The sequence below is a fragment of the Vigna unguiculata genome, chromosome 4, assembly GCF_037176805.1.
Source record: "Vigna unguiculata cultivar grain cowpea cultivar isolate G323 ecotype 2 chromosome 4, ASM3717680v1, whole genome shotgun sequence".
NCBI lineage: Eukaryota > Viridiplantae > Streptophyta > Magnoliopsida > Fabales > Fabaceae > Vigna > Vigna unguiculata.
The window spans coordinates 32,002,423-32,017,692 of NC_140795.1; the positions used below are offsets into that span (position 1 = coordinate 32,002,423).

General features: G+C 36.1%; 1 protein-coding gene across 1 annotated transcript; it reads left to right on the top strand.

Moving 5' to 3' along the window:
- Window positions 1–5,679: 5,679 nt before the first annotated feature.
- On the top strand, window positions 5,680–14,377 carry LOC114182059 (aspartokinase 3, chloroplastic-like). Its single transcript, XM_028068809.2, is given in 15 exon segments — window positions 5,680–5,826; window positions 6,003–6,480; window positions 6,591–6,673; window positions 6,799–6,839; window positions 7,850–8,004; window positions 8,162–8,311; window positions 8,426–8,521; window positions 8,602–8,718; window positions 9,779–9,898; window positions 9,991–10,083; window positions 10,161–10,277; window positions 10,463–10,579; window positions 13,534–13,596; window positions 13,972–14,070; window positions 14,073–14,377. Coding segments are annotated over 14 exon segments (1,689 nt in total). The 5' UTR covers window positions 5,680–5,826; window positions 6,003–6,102; the 3' UTR covers window positions 14,133–14,377.
- The last annotated feature ends 893 nt before the right edge of the window (window positions 14,378–15,270 follow it).

The following is a 15,270-nucleotide window of genomic DNA, read 5'->3' on the forward strand; positions in this document are numbered from 1 at the left end:
TTCAAATGAATATGTAAAATTGAATAAAATAAAGTCACAAATATACTCCTATCATTTTAAAGACATTCTCACAAGTTTTTCTATAATGTAATAAATCTTATAAATCTCACAAATTTTCACGATTTTTATGTACAATCAATTTTGTTAAAATTAAAAATTTTATTTATTATATTTAGTTATAAGATCGATTTTTTTAATCCTAAAATCTAAGGTTTTAAATTTAATATCTTCTTGATGCTACATTGGTATGCTCCAAAAAAAGTTTCTTAAGAAAATGTCTTAAACTTAAGACTTATAACCTCTACATTAATGGTAAAGTTATAAAAAAATATAGACCTAAAAAATAGTATGAAAATGTAAAATAAAGGAAACCTTATTAATTTAATATATATATATATATATATATATATATATATATATATATATATATATATATATATATATATATATATATAATGGAAAACTTATGAATTCAAAACAAAGGAAAACTTGTCAATTTTAAATTACCAAGGATAGACTGGAAGACACAAATCTTCTATTTTTTTCGGTATAAACCTTGAAGAAGAAATATTGGGAAGATTACAATTGTCATGCTACATCCAAACATAGTTATATATTCCAAAAGATATTTAACCCAAATAAAGCCAACTTGTCCTATCCCAACAACTAACAAGAAAACACATTGATATGCCACAACATTTTTATCCTACTCCATAATCACCTAAACTAACTTAGTAATATACACTAGAATTTAAGGGAGTCATTAACCTCCTCGTTTTGGAAAAAGAAATGAAAATAAATAAATAATGAGATTTGATTGAAAATGAAAAGTGAGAAATAAAATATTTTTGTTGATAATTTTGTGACTTAATGATTTGATAATAGATAAAATAGTTGGACTTGTATACAATATAACGTTTCAATTTAGTAGAATAAACCTAATAAATAAAACGTCGCATGTTTATCGTATAACATAGAATACCAACAGAAAATATACTAAAAGGAATAACTAAAGACACAACAAAATGCCTTGAACAAGAATTGAGAGAAATAAATGGCAAAAGGATCGCTCACAGAGCAAAAAACTACCTAGGCATCAATGCCTCAAAAGTTGCTCAAAAGAGAGTCATAACTAACACCTCTAAACTGGAAAGCAACATCACCACCATCTGAACGATATCTAAGAATTTCCACATCTTCTCACACCAAGGATTTGGTGATCATCGCAAAAAGAAAAGTCAAACAAAGAAACAAACACCAAACAGAAATGGTAAGCTAGAGCAAAAGATTTTTAATCATATTGATGAGCAAGTAAATGTTAAATGAAGTTATAAACATACAAAGCAGTAAGCACCCAAACCATGTGATAGTTAACAAATGCAAGACCTTCTTACTCAAATATTTGGATTATACTCTTGATATAGAATTCTAACGGAAGTATGCGCCTATGCTGGTTTCTAAACTCTACACCCTAAGGTTAATCCCATGATTGTCTAAGGCCATTATCCTACCAAAGACTAGGACCTCTTACCACTCTCACCACATAAATCATTCTACTCTATATGAGTGTGAACGATTATTATAGTTCAGGATACCTTTCTTAATTTAGACATATATCAAGGTATACACTAACTACACCATCACCAAGAGTTTCCCATGAAACTCTTTTACCAACAACATTCCACATGCTATCTCATGCATCATAATCTCATGCCAATGCACCACCAACCAACCAACCATTCTTATTTCATTTCATACCAAGTAAGGCAATATCACATGAAACATACACAATCATTGATTCATGCCTTTAAGAGTAATTGAATCAATCCACAAGTTAAAGTAAGGAATTCAAATTCTGTAGCGATTCTCGCTTAAGTTAGATTGATCTCGCTTAAGCTAGAAATTCTCGCTTAAGTTAGACTGGTCTCGCTTAAGCTAGAAATTCTCGCTTAAGTTAGAAATTCTCGCTTAAGCTATAAATTCTTGCTTAAGTTAGACTAATCTCGCTTAAGCTAGAAATTATCGCTTAAGCTAGACTGATCTCACTTAAGCTAAAATTTCTTGTTTATGCTAAACTGACAGATTTTTGTTGATTTCAGCGTGAAAAACCCAAAATCCCTAACAACAAAAACTAAAAAAAAAAACACAACCACATTGCATAAAATATTGGCATCATACTTCATGCTTTAAAAGGGTAAACAAATCAATCATGAGAGCATACAAGCACTCAAACAACTCTACTGTCAATCTCGCTCAAGCTAAGGAGCTCTCACTCAGGCGACAAGAGCCTCTCGCTCAAGCGAAAAGCTCTCGCTTAGGCGAGATTGAAATCAGAGGGCATTATGAGGGTTCGCGAGTTCTTGTTTAAGCGAGGCCTCCTCGCTTGAGCGCGATTACTCTTGCTCAAAACTGGAGCTCGTCGCCTGAGCGACAACTCGAGCAAAACCTGGGTGAACTTCTTGCTAATTTCGCTTAGGCGAGAGTTGCTCGCTTGGGCGAAAACAACAGAGCTTTTCTTGCTCACGCATGCAAACTAGAAAAGCATTACCAAACAACGTTTCAACCAATTCCAAGCAACCACAACAACGAGCAAACATCATAAACATGATTTAAAACTAGAAAAACATGCAATAATCATAAAAAACTTTAAACCCTAGCTTCCCTTATCTTGAAGCTGAGAACTAACTAAAGAAATCCTTAAGAGATAAGCACCAAGACTTGGAGCAGATTTAAGAAGTTGTAAAACATAACCATGGGAGACAAGAATGGGACCACAAATGAGACTCACGTGGAAATAGAGCTACCAAACAGAGAATAATGAAGGGATAAAGTTTTAGAGCTCAACTTACGTGGTGAAAGATGGTTTCTGCTATTTGGAAGGGGAATTTCGTAGCTGCCCTAGCACAACTCCTATTTCAGCACTAAGAGAAAGAGTGGGAACTATTTTTGGTGAATGAGACATAATGGAAAGCATGTGGACAATTGAGGGGATCCTGAAAAACAAGATGGGCTGCCCTTGGGCCTTTTTTCCAAAGTTGGCCCAACACAGAAAATGGGATCTTACATAAAAACATGTTATATTCTACCATTTGGCAATATTTTCATACTTATACTAAAAAATAGAAGATTTAGGCCTTCTTCTATCATATCCTTATTAATTTAAAATTTATAAGCTTTCCTTTATTTTAAATTGATACATGTAAGGCCCAATTATTTCTACCCTAACATTTTAAGGGCTGCCTTGCAACTGTTGGGCCTAAAGGCTGACCCAAAGGATAAAATCGTTCCTAGTTGCCCTAATTCGCACTTTCACTCTTGCAGAAGAATCAGCCATCACCTTTACACCTCTCGCACAGAACGCTTTGCTAGGGTTTGCTCTAAACCTTCTTCGAGCTAACTCAAACCCAACTCCTACTCCACGTAAGTCCTTTCTCAGCTCATGTTTCCCCTTTTCTGGGCCTATGGCCACTGTTTACCGTTAGGGTTTGGTAATAATCCGTCCCTATTTCTGTTCTGCCGTTCATTTAAGCTCTTTGGCCATCCTTAGGACCATTGTGTTCACTGTGTGCGTGTCGGAGCATTCCGCTAGCTTATTTTTCAGGTACGGGAAGCTAGGGTTCGCCCTTTTCTTTTGAGTAATATTGTTTGTGCCTCTATCTTTGCCGTTTGGATATGTTTGGTATGTTATATGAACTGAGGTGTGATGATTTCATGCCATTTGTGATCTGTTGAGTGTAAATGCACGAGATAACAGAGGTGAGCTCTGGTTTTCTCACCCCAAGCGTGTCTGTCTTGCATAGGCGAGATCAATAGAGGCTCGCCCAAGATGTTTCACGCGAGCGGTCGCTCAAGCGACCCACGTTGCTCTTGAGCGAGCGAGCATCTCGCCCAAGCGAGAGAGGTCTCACCTAGGCGAGATCTCGCGTGAGCTACTGTTCTCTTTTTTCGAGCCCTCGCCTAGGCGAAGGGGCTCGCCTGAGCGAGACCCTTCAGCCTGAGCGAGGTGCTGGGCGAGGCAGTGCGAGTTGTGATTGCTTTCTTGACTTTGTATGAATAATGCTTGTTTGGTTTTAAGTATTGAGCTAAAACTGTGAGATAAATGAGTATGTATGAGTGGTGCAAGTCATGAGTTGTGAATAATGGGTTGATATGAGTTTAGCATGAGACTTTAATGAAATGGTTGGTATAAAAAGGGACATGATAACGAGATGAGTTGGAAATCCTTTATGTGTGGATGGTTTATGATGAGTTGAAATGAGTTGGACCTGGAACTTGAGAGGTGTTGACTTCAAGGGTTAATACGACGAATGTATACATGTATGGTGAATGTTATTTAACTGTGTGATTATGTTTAGTTTGTGTCAGTGCGTAATTCCTCGGAGTCTCTAGGTGAGACTTTTTGGGTAGCGCTTCAGTGGTCAGGACGTAATTCTATGGCCCCTGTTAGTGGGTGTCCATGGTGGTGCCCCATCTGTATAACTAGGTAAGGATTCAAGGTAAGGTTGCATCCTGACACTTTAAGGAGTCAATTAGTCTCACCTAGAGCGAACTGACTCTTGTGGTGAAAGTAGCAAGAGGCCTGAAATTCATTAAGGGCTAACCTTGTGGTGAGGGAAATTGATTCATTGTAACACTTGTAACACATAACTCGGGGGTGAGTAGAGGTATCCACCACAAGTGCAAGCATCCGCTGAATCCGACCAGGTTATACGTATCCGGATGAGTCGAGTCGTGTTGTAGTGTATTACCTGAAAAGTCATAACATGCTTGGTTGATTTGGGTGTATGATTTGGTGAAATTATATCTTATCTGATGGATGAAATCTTTTGTGCTCTAGCTTACCCTACTTTTATTATTGTGTGTTCTACTATGTGGTACTCTCTCTAGCGATGATCATCAACTTGTTGATGTGAGCAGATGCGAGGAACACCCGCGGGCAACAGGGAGGTGATGGTTTTGCTGCATAATCTGCATGGGATGGATCTTAGTTTCTTTGGGCTTTCTTTAGGGCTTTGTCCCATGTATTTCAATATGCTTTATTACTCTACTTGTATTTGCTAGACTTTTCAACTGTTCTCTTTTGGCATCGTGGTGTGCCTAGTTTTGGAGGGGGTTGGATTAAGGACCCCAAAATTGCACTATTGTACTATTTATGTGTGACGTTTCTTTTAATTATGTTTATTAATTAAATGGGACGTTACAATACAAATTGTCATCCCTATATAAAGCATGCATATGAATTAATTACAAAAATTTAAATTAATTTATTTTAAAACTAAAAATTAGAAAACAATTTTAAATTAAAAATCCTCCTAAGCAAAAAATAGTTTTTAAAAGCTAATTAGAAATTTTTAAAATTTTTATAGGAATCTTTTTATTAAGTTCTTAAATAATAATTGGGAATATAGTAAAACCTTCCATAAATTAATTTTAATTTGATATATAATTTAAAAAAAATATAAGATCAAACTTATTTTTTGAACTAAAAAATCACCCTAGACTAAAATATAATTCTTAGAAACTAAAAAGAAATTATACTTTCCATCATTTTTTTCAAACTTATAATTAGCAATCAATTTAAAAGACATTAATCAATAAATCAGGCTCTTAAAAAATCCAACTTTTGTCGCATATGTGGAACACGTATATAAAACACATTTTGGACCCTTCGTGCGTGGGGTGAGTGAGTAGACATAAATAAAAGAGGAGTGCCGCCAGCGTTGCCCCACACCTCTTCCTCTGTTTCGTTTTTCTTTCTCATTCTCAGTCCCAAAACTCCTTCATTCGCTTGTTGCATTTCCACCTTCCAAAGCTCTTTCTCTTAAGGTTTTCCCTCCTCTTTTCATTTTACAATTTTTTTCTCAATTCTTGTGAGGTTTTGTTGTTCCATAAGACGAAATAAAACCAATAAAAATTGATTTTTTAATCATAATTTTGAGTAATTTACCTTTCCCGTGATGCTGTGACGAAATGGAGTAAAGGGTGTTCTCCTTTTTGTGCAGATCGAGCTTTGGAGAACTCTAGAAAGCATTTGGGTCGCAAGGCTTTTTCAGATCCCTGAAGGTTTGTGTTCATTTGTCGAAATAACTTGCTTGGAAAAGTATGGCAAGCGCGTTGCAGTTTCAAGGGGTTCAAGGGAGCCTTGCTGTGAGGAGGAGCATTCATCATGCAAAGTCCCAAATTGGGTTTGCAGCATTTGGTGCTCCTGCTTGCTCCAGAAGAGTTTGGGGCGATAAAGTGGCATTCAGTATCACGTGTAAAGCCTCGGCGAGTGAGGTGATTGAGAAGAGTGTAACCGAGTGTGAAAAGGTGAGTAGTGAGGGTGAAACGAGTTTCACATGTGTCATGAAGTTTGGTGGCTCTTCAGTGGCTTCTGCTGAGAGGATGAAAGAGGTGGCTTCCCTTATATTGACTTTCCCGGAGGAGAGACCTATAGTTGTTCTCTCTGCTATGGGAAAAACAACAAACAAGCTTTTGCTGGTATTTTTTAACCCACTGTTTTGTTTTTTTATATTGGTTTTCCACTGTTTTGTTTTGTTATAATCAAAGACTGTTGTTGAGTAAAAAATCTTTGCTTTCTGTTTTGTTAGGCTGGAGAGAAAGCTGTGAGTTGTGGTGTTACTAATGTGTCAACTATTGAGGAGCTCAGCTTTATAAAAGACCTGCACCAAAGGCAAGAGCAATAAGTATTTTGTTTTTGCTTTTTCTAGTGTGACATTATCTAGAGAATGAAAATTCACTTCTTATACCAGAAGAAGAAAACTATTTTCTCACTGTATGTTCTTACCTGTCTCTCAGGACTGTGGATCAGCTTGGAGTAGACATATCTGTTATTGCAAGTAAGTTGCTTTGTTCACAGTGGTTAAGTTGGACCATTTGAATATTTTTTTATTTGTGATAATAAAGGTATTGACTGATCATTTCATCTACCCAGTTCTGTGTATTCATTTGTATGTAGCAATAGTACAACTTGGCTTATATGGTTGTGGAGCATGCATTTGGTTTATTCGCTAAATTGAATGATACCTGTTTGCATATTTGTCACTGTTTCACTCTGTAATTTAAATTTTTTGTCTTATGTTGAGAAATATGATTCAACATTGAAGTTTAGTTTATATGATCATATCCCGAAGAAGTTGTGAGTTGAATTTCTGGTCTTCTATCTTTGACTGTCCCGACATTAAATGTGCCATACCGGTCTGGATGTTTATGCTTTAGGTGTTAGAATTAACAAGTCTTTGGTGCTGTGGGAGAATGACACAGTTTGGCACTCAGATGAAGAAGAATTTAATGATAAATCACATTTATTTTGCTCTGATTACTGCTGAACAATTCCAAATCAAAGGCTTTAGATGGAATGCATAAGGAAATGGTAACCAATAAAAGTAACTTGGAAAAGGAAACTAATCAAGATAGAAAATAATTATCACATGCTGCATCATTTTATATATAGCCTGAAGCAGTAGCTACATTGTATGTGCATCGACTTTACACTACAATTGTGATTTTGATATGCTGCGACAGGAACAAAAAGGCATTTCGTTTTGTCATGCCAATGATGGCTTATCAAACAGTTCAGAAAAAAATTGCTGTCACTTGCTTATCTCTGAAATCAAGAAAAAGCTGAGACTTTGTCATAGATTTTGCTTATAATTGTAACATTAACCGTGTTTTTTATTTTATAAATTCATAGTTACTGCACTTTATTTTCATTTTATTTTATCACCTTTAGGACTAAACGAATTCTATCATATACCATCTTTCTTCTCAATATGATTGTTTGATAATTTTCATATGTTTTGGCTCATTTTTGTGGCTGATTTCCTGTTGCACGTGGAAACATTTCCAGAGCATCTAGAAGAGTTGGAGCAACTTCTGAAGGGAATAGCTATGATGAAAGAGTTGACTAAAAGGACTCAGGACTATTTAGTTTCCTTTGGAGAATGCATGTCGACTAGGATCTTTGCTGCATATCTTAATAAAATAGGTGTCAAGGCCCGCCAAGTATGTGTTGTTATTTGCCTATTTAATACATAATGTAACTAAAAGCTTGTTAGTTATTTTATTGCTCATATGATGTCCCAACTCTGAGCAATGTTTCAGATTTTTGATTTGTTGTCTCTGATTATAGTGATCTGTTGCTAATTTAATTGTCTAACAGTACGATGCATTTGAGATTGGTTTTATAACTACTGATGATTTCACAAATGCGGACATTTTGGAAGCAACTTATCCGGCCGTTGCAAAAAGATTGAACGGCGATTGGCTGTCCGATCCTGCAATTGCAATTGTTACAGGCTTCCTTGGAAAGGTATTTGTGGTGTCATGTTTTTTCAATGCTTCTTTTCATTTCTTTTCTTTAATTTTGTTAGTAGATGAAAATTCTCTAATTAGAAAGGGTTTTGGCTTGTTTTTCTTTTTGAAGGCCCGGAAATCATGTGCAGTGACAACACTGGGAAGAGGGGGCAGTGATTTGACAGCTACTGCAATTGGGAAAGCACTAGGGTTGCCCGAGATTCAGGTTTGCAATTGTACATAAAACACATTTATGCATGGCAAAATGGATAGTAAGAAAAACAATTAATTCAATCTCTTAAACAGGTTTGGAAGGATGTTGATGGTGTCCTAACATGCGATCCAAATATATACCCAAAAGCAGAACCTGTTCCTTTTTTGACATTTGATGAGGCTGCTGAACTAGCTTACTTTGGTGCTCAGGTATCATTACAAAATTTATACTTATCAATTTCTTTTGACAATATACCATATGATTTCTCCATGGTTAGAAACAAATTATAGATTCCTGATGGAATATCTCATAATATCAATATTATGACTGTCTTAAACACACATTTGAACATAACGCTAACAAGTTAATGGCACAAATGCAAGCATTGAGATAGTAGAAATAAGGAGGCATTGCTCCACATAACTAGTTAAACTTGGACATGAATTGTGTGCATTGAATAGGCAATGGGATACAGTAGAGACTGTAAAGGGAAGAACCAGCCCTTTCCTATTGTACCATTGAAGACTAATAAAAGAATTGTGTGTCAACATTGCATTTGAGTTGAGCATAAGGAGTTTGCATGAGTGATATTGACAATATTGTTATTTGTCATTCTGGTTGTTTTACTGTTGGCTGGTTCGGTGTTCTAACTGCGGGATTAGGTGGCCCACTGTCACAAAATGGTTGAATCAACATCTCTGTTCTTAATTGGATGCTTTTACACCCTTTACTGCTTATTTGGTGTATAATGGTTGACAAGATGACATTCTTTTGGCCACTAACTAGGCTCTCTAAGTAATGTCTGATTTGTTCTGTTAATGAGCATATACACCAGTGACTTCTATTACCTAATCTATTATCAGGTCAGTCAAAAGTATGTTATAGCTCATTGCATTACTGCTAAGTAGCACAATGTGAATCTAAAGATAGACTTGTGCAGTGGAATATGATGGAAATTAATAGAGTTTGGAAGTATTTCTTTTATAGACCAGAATAGAATGATCACGAAAAACAGTGATTACAACTGGACATAACATGAAAATACTAGAAAGTGAACATAAAAAATTACATATCTCTTAATTCCCAAAACTCATAAAATACCTAACTTTCCCTCCCCTATTATTCTCCTCTTTCTAGTGTAAAACTTATAAGACCTTGGCTCATGACTACATTGGTCTACAAGTAGGTCCATTCTAATTTTCAGACGTGGGTTCTTATCAACAATCCCATCAAAGGTGAGCCTAAATTTTTCAGTTCTCTGATTCTCAGGTTCTGCATCCACAGTCTATGAGACCTGCGAGAGAAAGTGATATTCCTGTTAGGGTTAAAAATTCTTACAACCCTAAAGCTCCAGGTACTCTCATCACCAAGGCAAGAGATATGAGCAAGGTGTGTAGAGCTTAGTTTTGGCATAAATAGAAAATCCCATTATCTCAAGTAAGACTCTCACTGTGTTTAAGTTTTCCCTTTTCCACCTGCAGGCAATATTAACAAGCATTGTTTTGAAACGTAATGTGACCATGTTGGATATAGTGAGCACTCGCATGCTTGGTCAATATGGTTTCCTCGCTAAGGTGAGACCTAATACTCATCAGATCTGTTCTCCCTGTGGTTGAATCTCTTCCAGTTTTCATATTCCATGTGTACACAGGTATTTTCAATCTTTGAAGATTTAGGTATATCAGTTGATGTTGTAGCTACGAGTGAAGTCAGTGTTTCCTTGACGCTGGATCCATCAAAGCTATGGAGCAGAGAGCTAATTCAGCAGGCAAGTGTAAGCATAGTATTCTTGTGATTAGTTTTTTAAAGTCATTATTTTGTGGTGTTTTAAATTTTTTGTCTCCCTCTGTTGACTGTGATATCGTCTGTCTGGTTGCATATCACCCAGTTTTATACTCATGCTTGAAAAATTAATCTCTAACTCTTAGTGAGCTATTCAATGTCTTTGAGCAGGAACTTGATCACGTTGTTGAAGAACTAGAGAAAATCGCTGTGGTGAATCTCCTGCAGAATAGATCCATAATCTCTCTCATTGGAAATGTTCAGAGGTCATCACTAATATTGGAGAAGGTTCAATTTTAATCTATATTTAAATGTAGTTCCTATCCTAAGTTTAATTTTTATATAAAGATTTAATTACTTCATTTCCATATTACTATTTGGCCCTTCCTCCTTTTTGCTGCATGAGGAATGTAGCTTTTTTATTTTCTATGGGAAACCTTGGGCATTTTTTCTTTTTATTTTGGGAAAGGAAAAACCAGAGGTTTTATGATGATTTTAGGCACAAGTTAATTCATGTCCACATGCAAGATTATGTTATGTAATTTGTCCATGTTTAGCTCCTTCCGCCGGTGACATAATGATAGAAACCGTTCTTGTCAATATCCTTTGCCCAAGAATAAGAAACAGGATTGATTGTTAATGGTATTCTGTTAGAGTTGGGTTAGAATAGGAGGAGTATTTGGGGAATGGCTGATTTGTTAAGAGGGAGTGGGGTGGTTATATATATTTTCTCTTTGTAAGCATATGGAGGATTATCGGGTGAATCCTTGGAATAGATATTTGGGAGGGACGGATAAAAGTCACGTAACTTTAGTTCATTTTCATGTGTTGAATTCATTTTCATGTGTTGAATGACCAACTTCAATTTTTTTAAAAAAATATAAAAGAAACCAATTAAAAGTTGAGCAAAGTTAACTAAAGTTACGTGACTTTTTCCAGGAAAAGTCATTGAATCCGTTCCCATTTTGGGGTAGAGAGACTCCTCTCTTGCTTGAGAGAGCTACTCTTTGGAAACCTGCTCTGCCTTTGAATTTTATTGTGTTAATTTTCTGATTGCATGTACCTTTGATACTCACGTTATCATTGGTACTTTCACTGAGAGAAGCTTGTCATTTGGCACGTGAGTACAAGAATGACTTGGTGGCATCTCGACATCATTGAAATTGATCTTGTTGCTATTAAGTTCACATTCCAGTCCCATGGAGCCTTCATTACCACCCAATCCACAATGATGGTGTCATAATAATCTAAACTAGACTCCTTAGTCTCCACAGTAGTTGATCTCTTACCCTTTGTTTGGACCATTGTTGACGACATGAGCGAAGTACGACTCTTGGCTCTCACATTGTGTCCAAGCTCCGGAACAAGAATCATCTCTCCTTTGAGGGAACTTTGGCGGTGAAATGGATGGACCTTCCCTCCTTTGGAGAGGATCATGTGGGATGGCTTGCAAAGGCTGCGTTGTACCTCTCTGTTCAGAATATGCCCCCACAAATGTGTATGTCCCTCGTCCAAATCTGCTTTGTGGACATGACCTGGTATTAGTTCAAGGTCCTTACCAACATGGAACTTGCTTTGCAGTGGGAAACATTCAAATGAGTCCTCTTCGACATTTATGGTGACTGCCAATTAGGCAATCCATTGATTGGTATCGAAAGTTGTGGTTGGAGACATTTGGATGCACCACCATTGATTGGTATCGAAAGACAACCTTCAAAGTTTATCACTTTACAATGGTAGCACCTCCATGGCTTATGAATCACACCAACTCTCCAAGGAGCTCTTTAGAAAATGGTCATTGATGAAGATTACATTATTTCGAGTGAGATCTTTTGCCAAATTTACGTGAAGTCTTGAGCACGTTTGAGGTGTCTTCCAATCGAGCCATGGGCTTTCCTCCAAGCAAGCTCTGGGCCATGTTGTCACCTTGTTTCAAGGACTAAGCTAGTCAATGACTAGTTGTATGGATATGTGTATCAATGTAAGGACAAGATTGAACATAAAGTGCGTGAGCTCCTTGGGAACGAGATTATCAAACATTTGGCGAGTGCGTTTTCCAGTTTGATAATTTTGGTCTCCTGGAGGATGTGCGTTGATTTTCATGACCCGAATAAGGTGACTGTTTTAGATAAATATCCTATTCCAACTATTAATGAGTTGATTGATGAGTTTCACGGATCCCACCAAATTCAAATGTATAAGGTGCGGCTGTTTACAACACCACTTTTGAACCCACAAAGGGCACTACGAATACCTCGCTATGCCTTTCAGGTTTGTCAATGCTTTGGCCACATTCTAGTCAACCATGATCATGCTATTTTAGACTCTTTTGGGTTGTTTTCTTCCTTTCTTTTTCAATTATATCCTTGTGTCAAGTCTAGGTTGGAGCACACACATTTGTCCCATTTATGTGAATGAAGTCTTATCTTTGCTGAAAACACATCCATTTGTAGCAAATGGGAAGAAATGCTCATTTGATTTGTCCTCTGTAAACTATCAAGGACATGTCAAGCTACGACCCCCCCACCAGCTCTCAGTGACTCGCTGCATCAATCACAAGCTCTCTCTCTCTGCTTCCATGTAGCATTTCAAATCCTTTATTGGGTAGGAGTCGTAGCTACAAGTCACAGTTACCCGACCAGGCTCAAATTCACCCAGTTTTTTTGTGTCCCAGCTATAGCTATCCGTCACCAAGACTATCCGTCTTATATCTGATGAGCCGAGCTTCCAACACTAGAGGCAGTGTTGGCCGTGTAAGAAAACAAAGGCTCAACCTGTTCTGCAGAATAACTCGTCCTTTGGAAGTCACAACCTGTTGAGGAAGCCACGTCGGAGTTTGCAGCAACCATTCGTGCCAAGATTCCAAATTTCAGCCTTGAGGTGATGGCTTATTCTATTAGACAGGGTATTCATAGAAACCATTCCTCCAGGTGGAATAAGCTGTCTATAGTCATAGGTCCAAGAATAAGAAACAGGGTTGATTGTTAATGGCTGATTTTGTTATATTTCCCTTTGTAAATGATTCTGTTAGAAGGGAGTGAGGTTGGTTATATATTTTCCTTTTGTAAGAATATGGAGGATTAACGGGTGAATCTTTGGAATAGATATTTAGGGCATAGAGATTCCTCTCTTGCTTGGAAGAACTCTGCTCTGGAAACTTACCTTGCCTTTAAATTCTGTTATTTTAATTTTCTGATACACACTGCATCACATTAGGAAATCACTGATTGATTCTACTGCAGGCTTTTCGCGTTCTTCGAACCCTTGGCGTCACTGTGCAAATGATCTCTCAGGGTGCATCTAAGGTATCCCCTTATCCACTTTAATATTATTCATCATATTTGATGCATCAACAGTTATCGTGTGCACTTTGCATGTGCTAGATGATTCCAAACCTTTAGGCACTTGGGAATATATGATAGTGTTTGTTATTATTATGAGTACATTAATGAGAAGCATATTTATTGCACATAAACACTTTTTCTTGAAAAAAGGGAAAGGGAATGATCAAGCTTGTTCATATTATTATTCATGGCATAAAGATTCCTCACCCACAATCCCCCACTGAAAAATGAGTTGACTTTCTCAACTGTGTGTGTGTGTGGTATTCATACATGCATGTCAAGACCCTGAAATGGTTTAATTTTCATGTATTATGTCTGTTCATTGTTTTTTTGCAGGTGAACATTTCATTGGTTGTAAATGACAGTGAAGCAGAGCAGTGTGTGAGAGCTCTCCACTCAGTGTTCTTTGAGAGTGAGTTGTCTGAGTTAGAGTCTTAGAGGAGGATTACAAAAATGGGAATGGTTCTGTTGCTGAATTATCTTTAGTGGACACTTGAATGTGTCAATTCTTTGTTCTAAGATATGTATCCCAATGTTATATGGTAAGGTCTGAAGAAAGCAATTTTTAGTAATAGATTCTGGTTAGGAGGAATGGCAAAGCATCAGTCTTGGTAGTGCTGGTAGTTTGTGTTACTATAGTGAACCTTTTTTATTATTTTGCAGCTGCTTCCAAAGGGTTAATAACAGCCTGCAAAGCAATTATTGTTGTGACTAAATTATTGGAAATCATGTTTTTGTCTCATTTTGTTCTTCATTTATGCTTCAGAAATGGAGAGAATGAATATAGCAAAGAAAAAGTTAAGAAAAAAGAAAAAGGTGGAATATAAAATAAAATTTTAATTATTTGACAAAGCATGAAAAGATGAGAAAGAGATTTTTTTTAAAAGTGTGTAATTTGATTGATTTTATTAAAAGATGAAATATGTAGATAATATAATACCCTCTATATATAATACAATCAACATATATAGTAGGAAAATAATAAATTTTACGTTTTTAATTTTTATTCATTTCAGTTTTTTTTTTTCATCTTTTTTACCAAACAATCAATAGTAAAGCTCCTCTTTTCATTTTCATGTTCTCTCTGCCAAACAAAGAGTTAAGATAGTGTATATGTCCTAAGAAAATAAATATTAAAATCAAATTCCCATGGAAAATAATTAATAACATAAAATCCCCATATTAAATAATATAGAAATTCTAGAAACAGTTTCTATTACACTCTTTTGCATATACTCTACTCAATTTATTGAAAGTTCACAATTTTTGTTTGGGTTTTATTTAGTCAACTGTAGGGGTTTGTTACCACCCCTTAAAACAATAATAATTGAATAAAATGGGCTTATTTCTTTCGCTATTTGATAAGAGATAGTAAAATGAATGGAATACCGCATTTACTTCCTACCACCCCCACAATTTCTATGCACGCCCCATAAATTTTAAAAATAACCATTTTATATAAGTTTCAGAAACTTTTTGGATAGACTTTCCAGAATTTCCAAAATAAAATTTCCCAAACAGAATATTTGGAATAAAATTTTCGAAATCAGATTTCTAAAATATATGACATGCATTTTTTGATTTTTTTTTTTTGAAATAGGATTTCCGAAATAAACTTTCTGGAATTCATGTAAT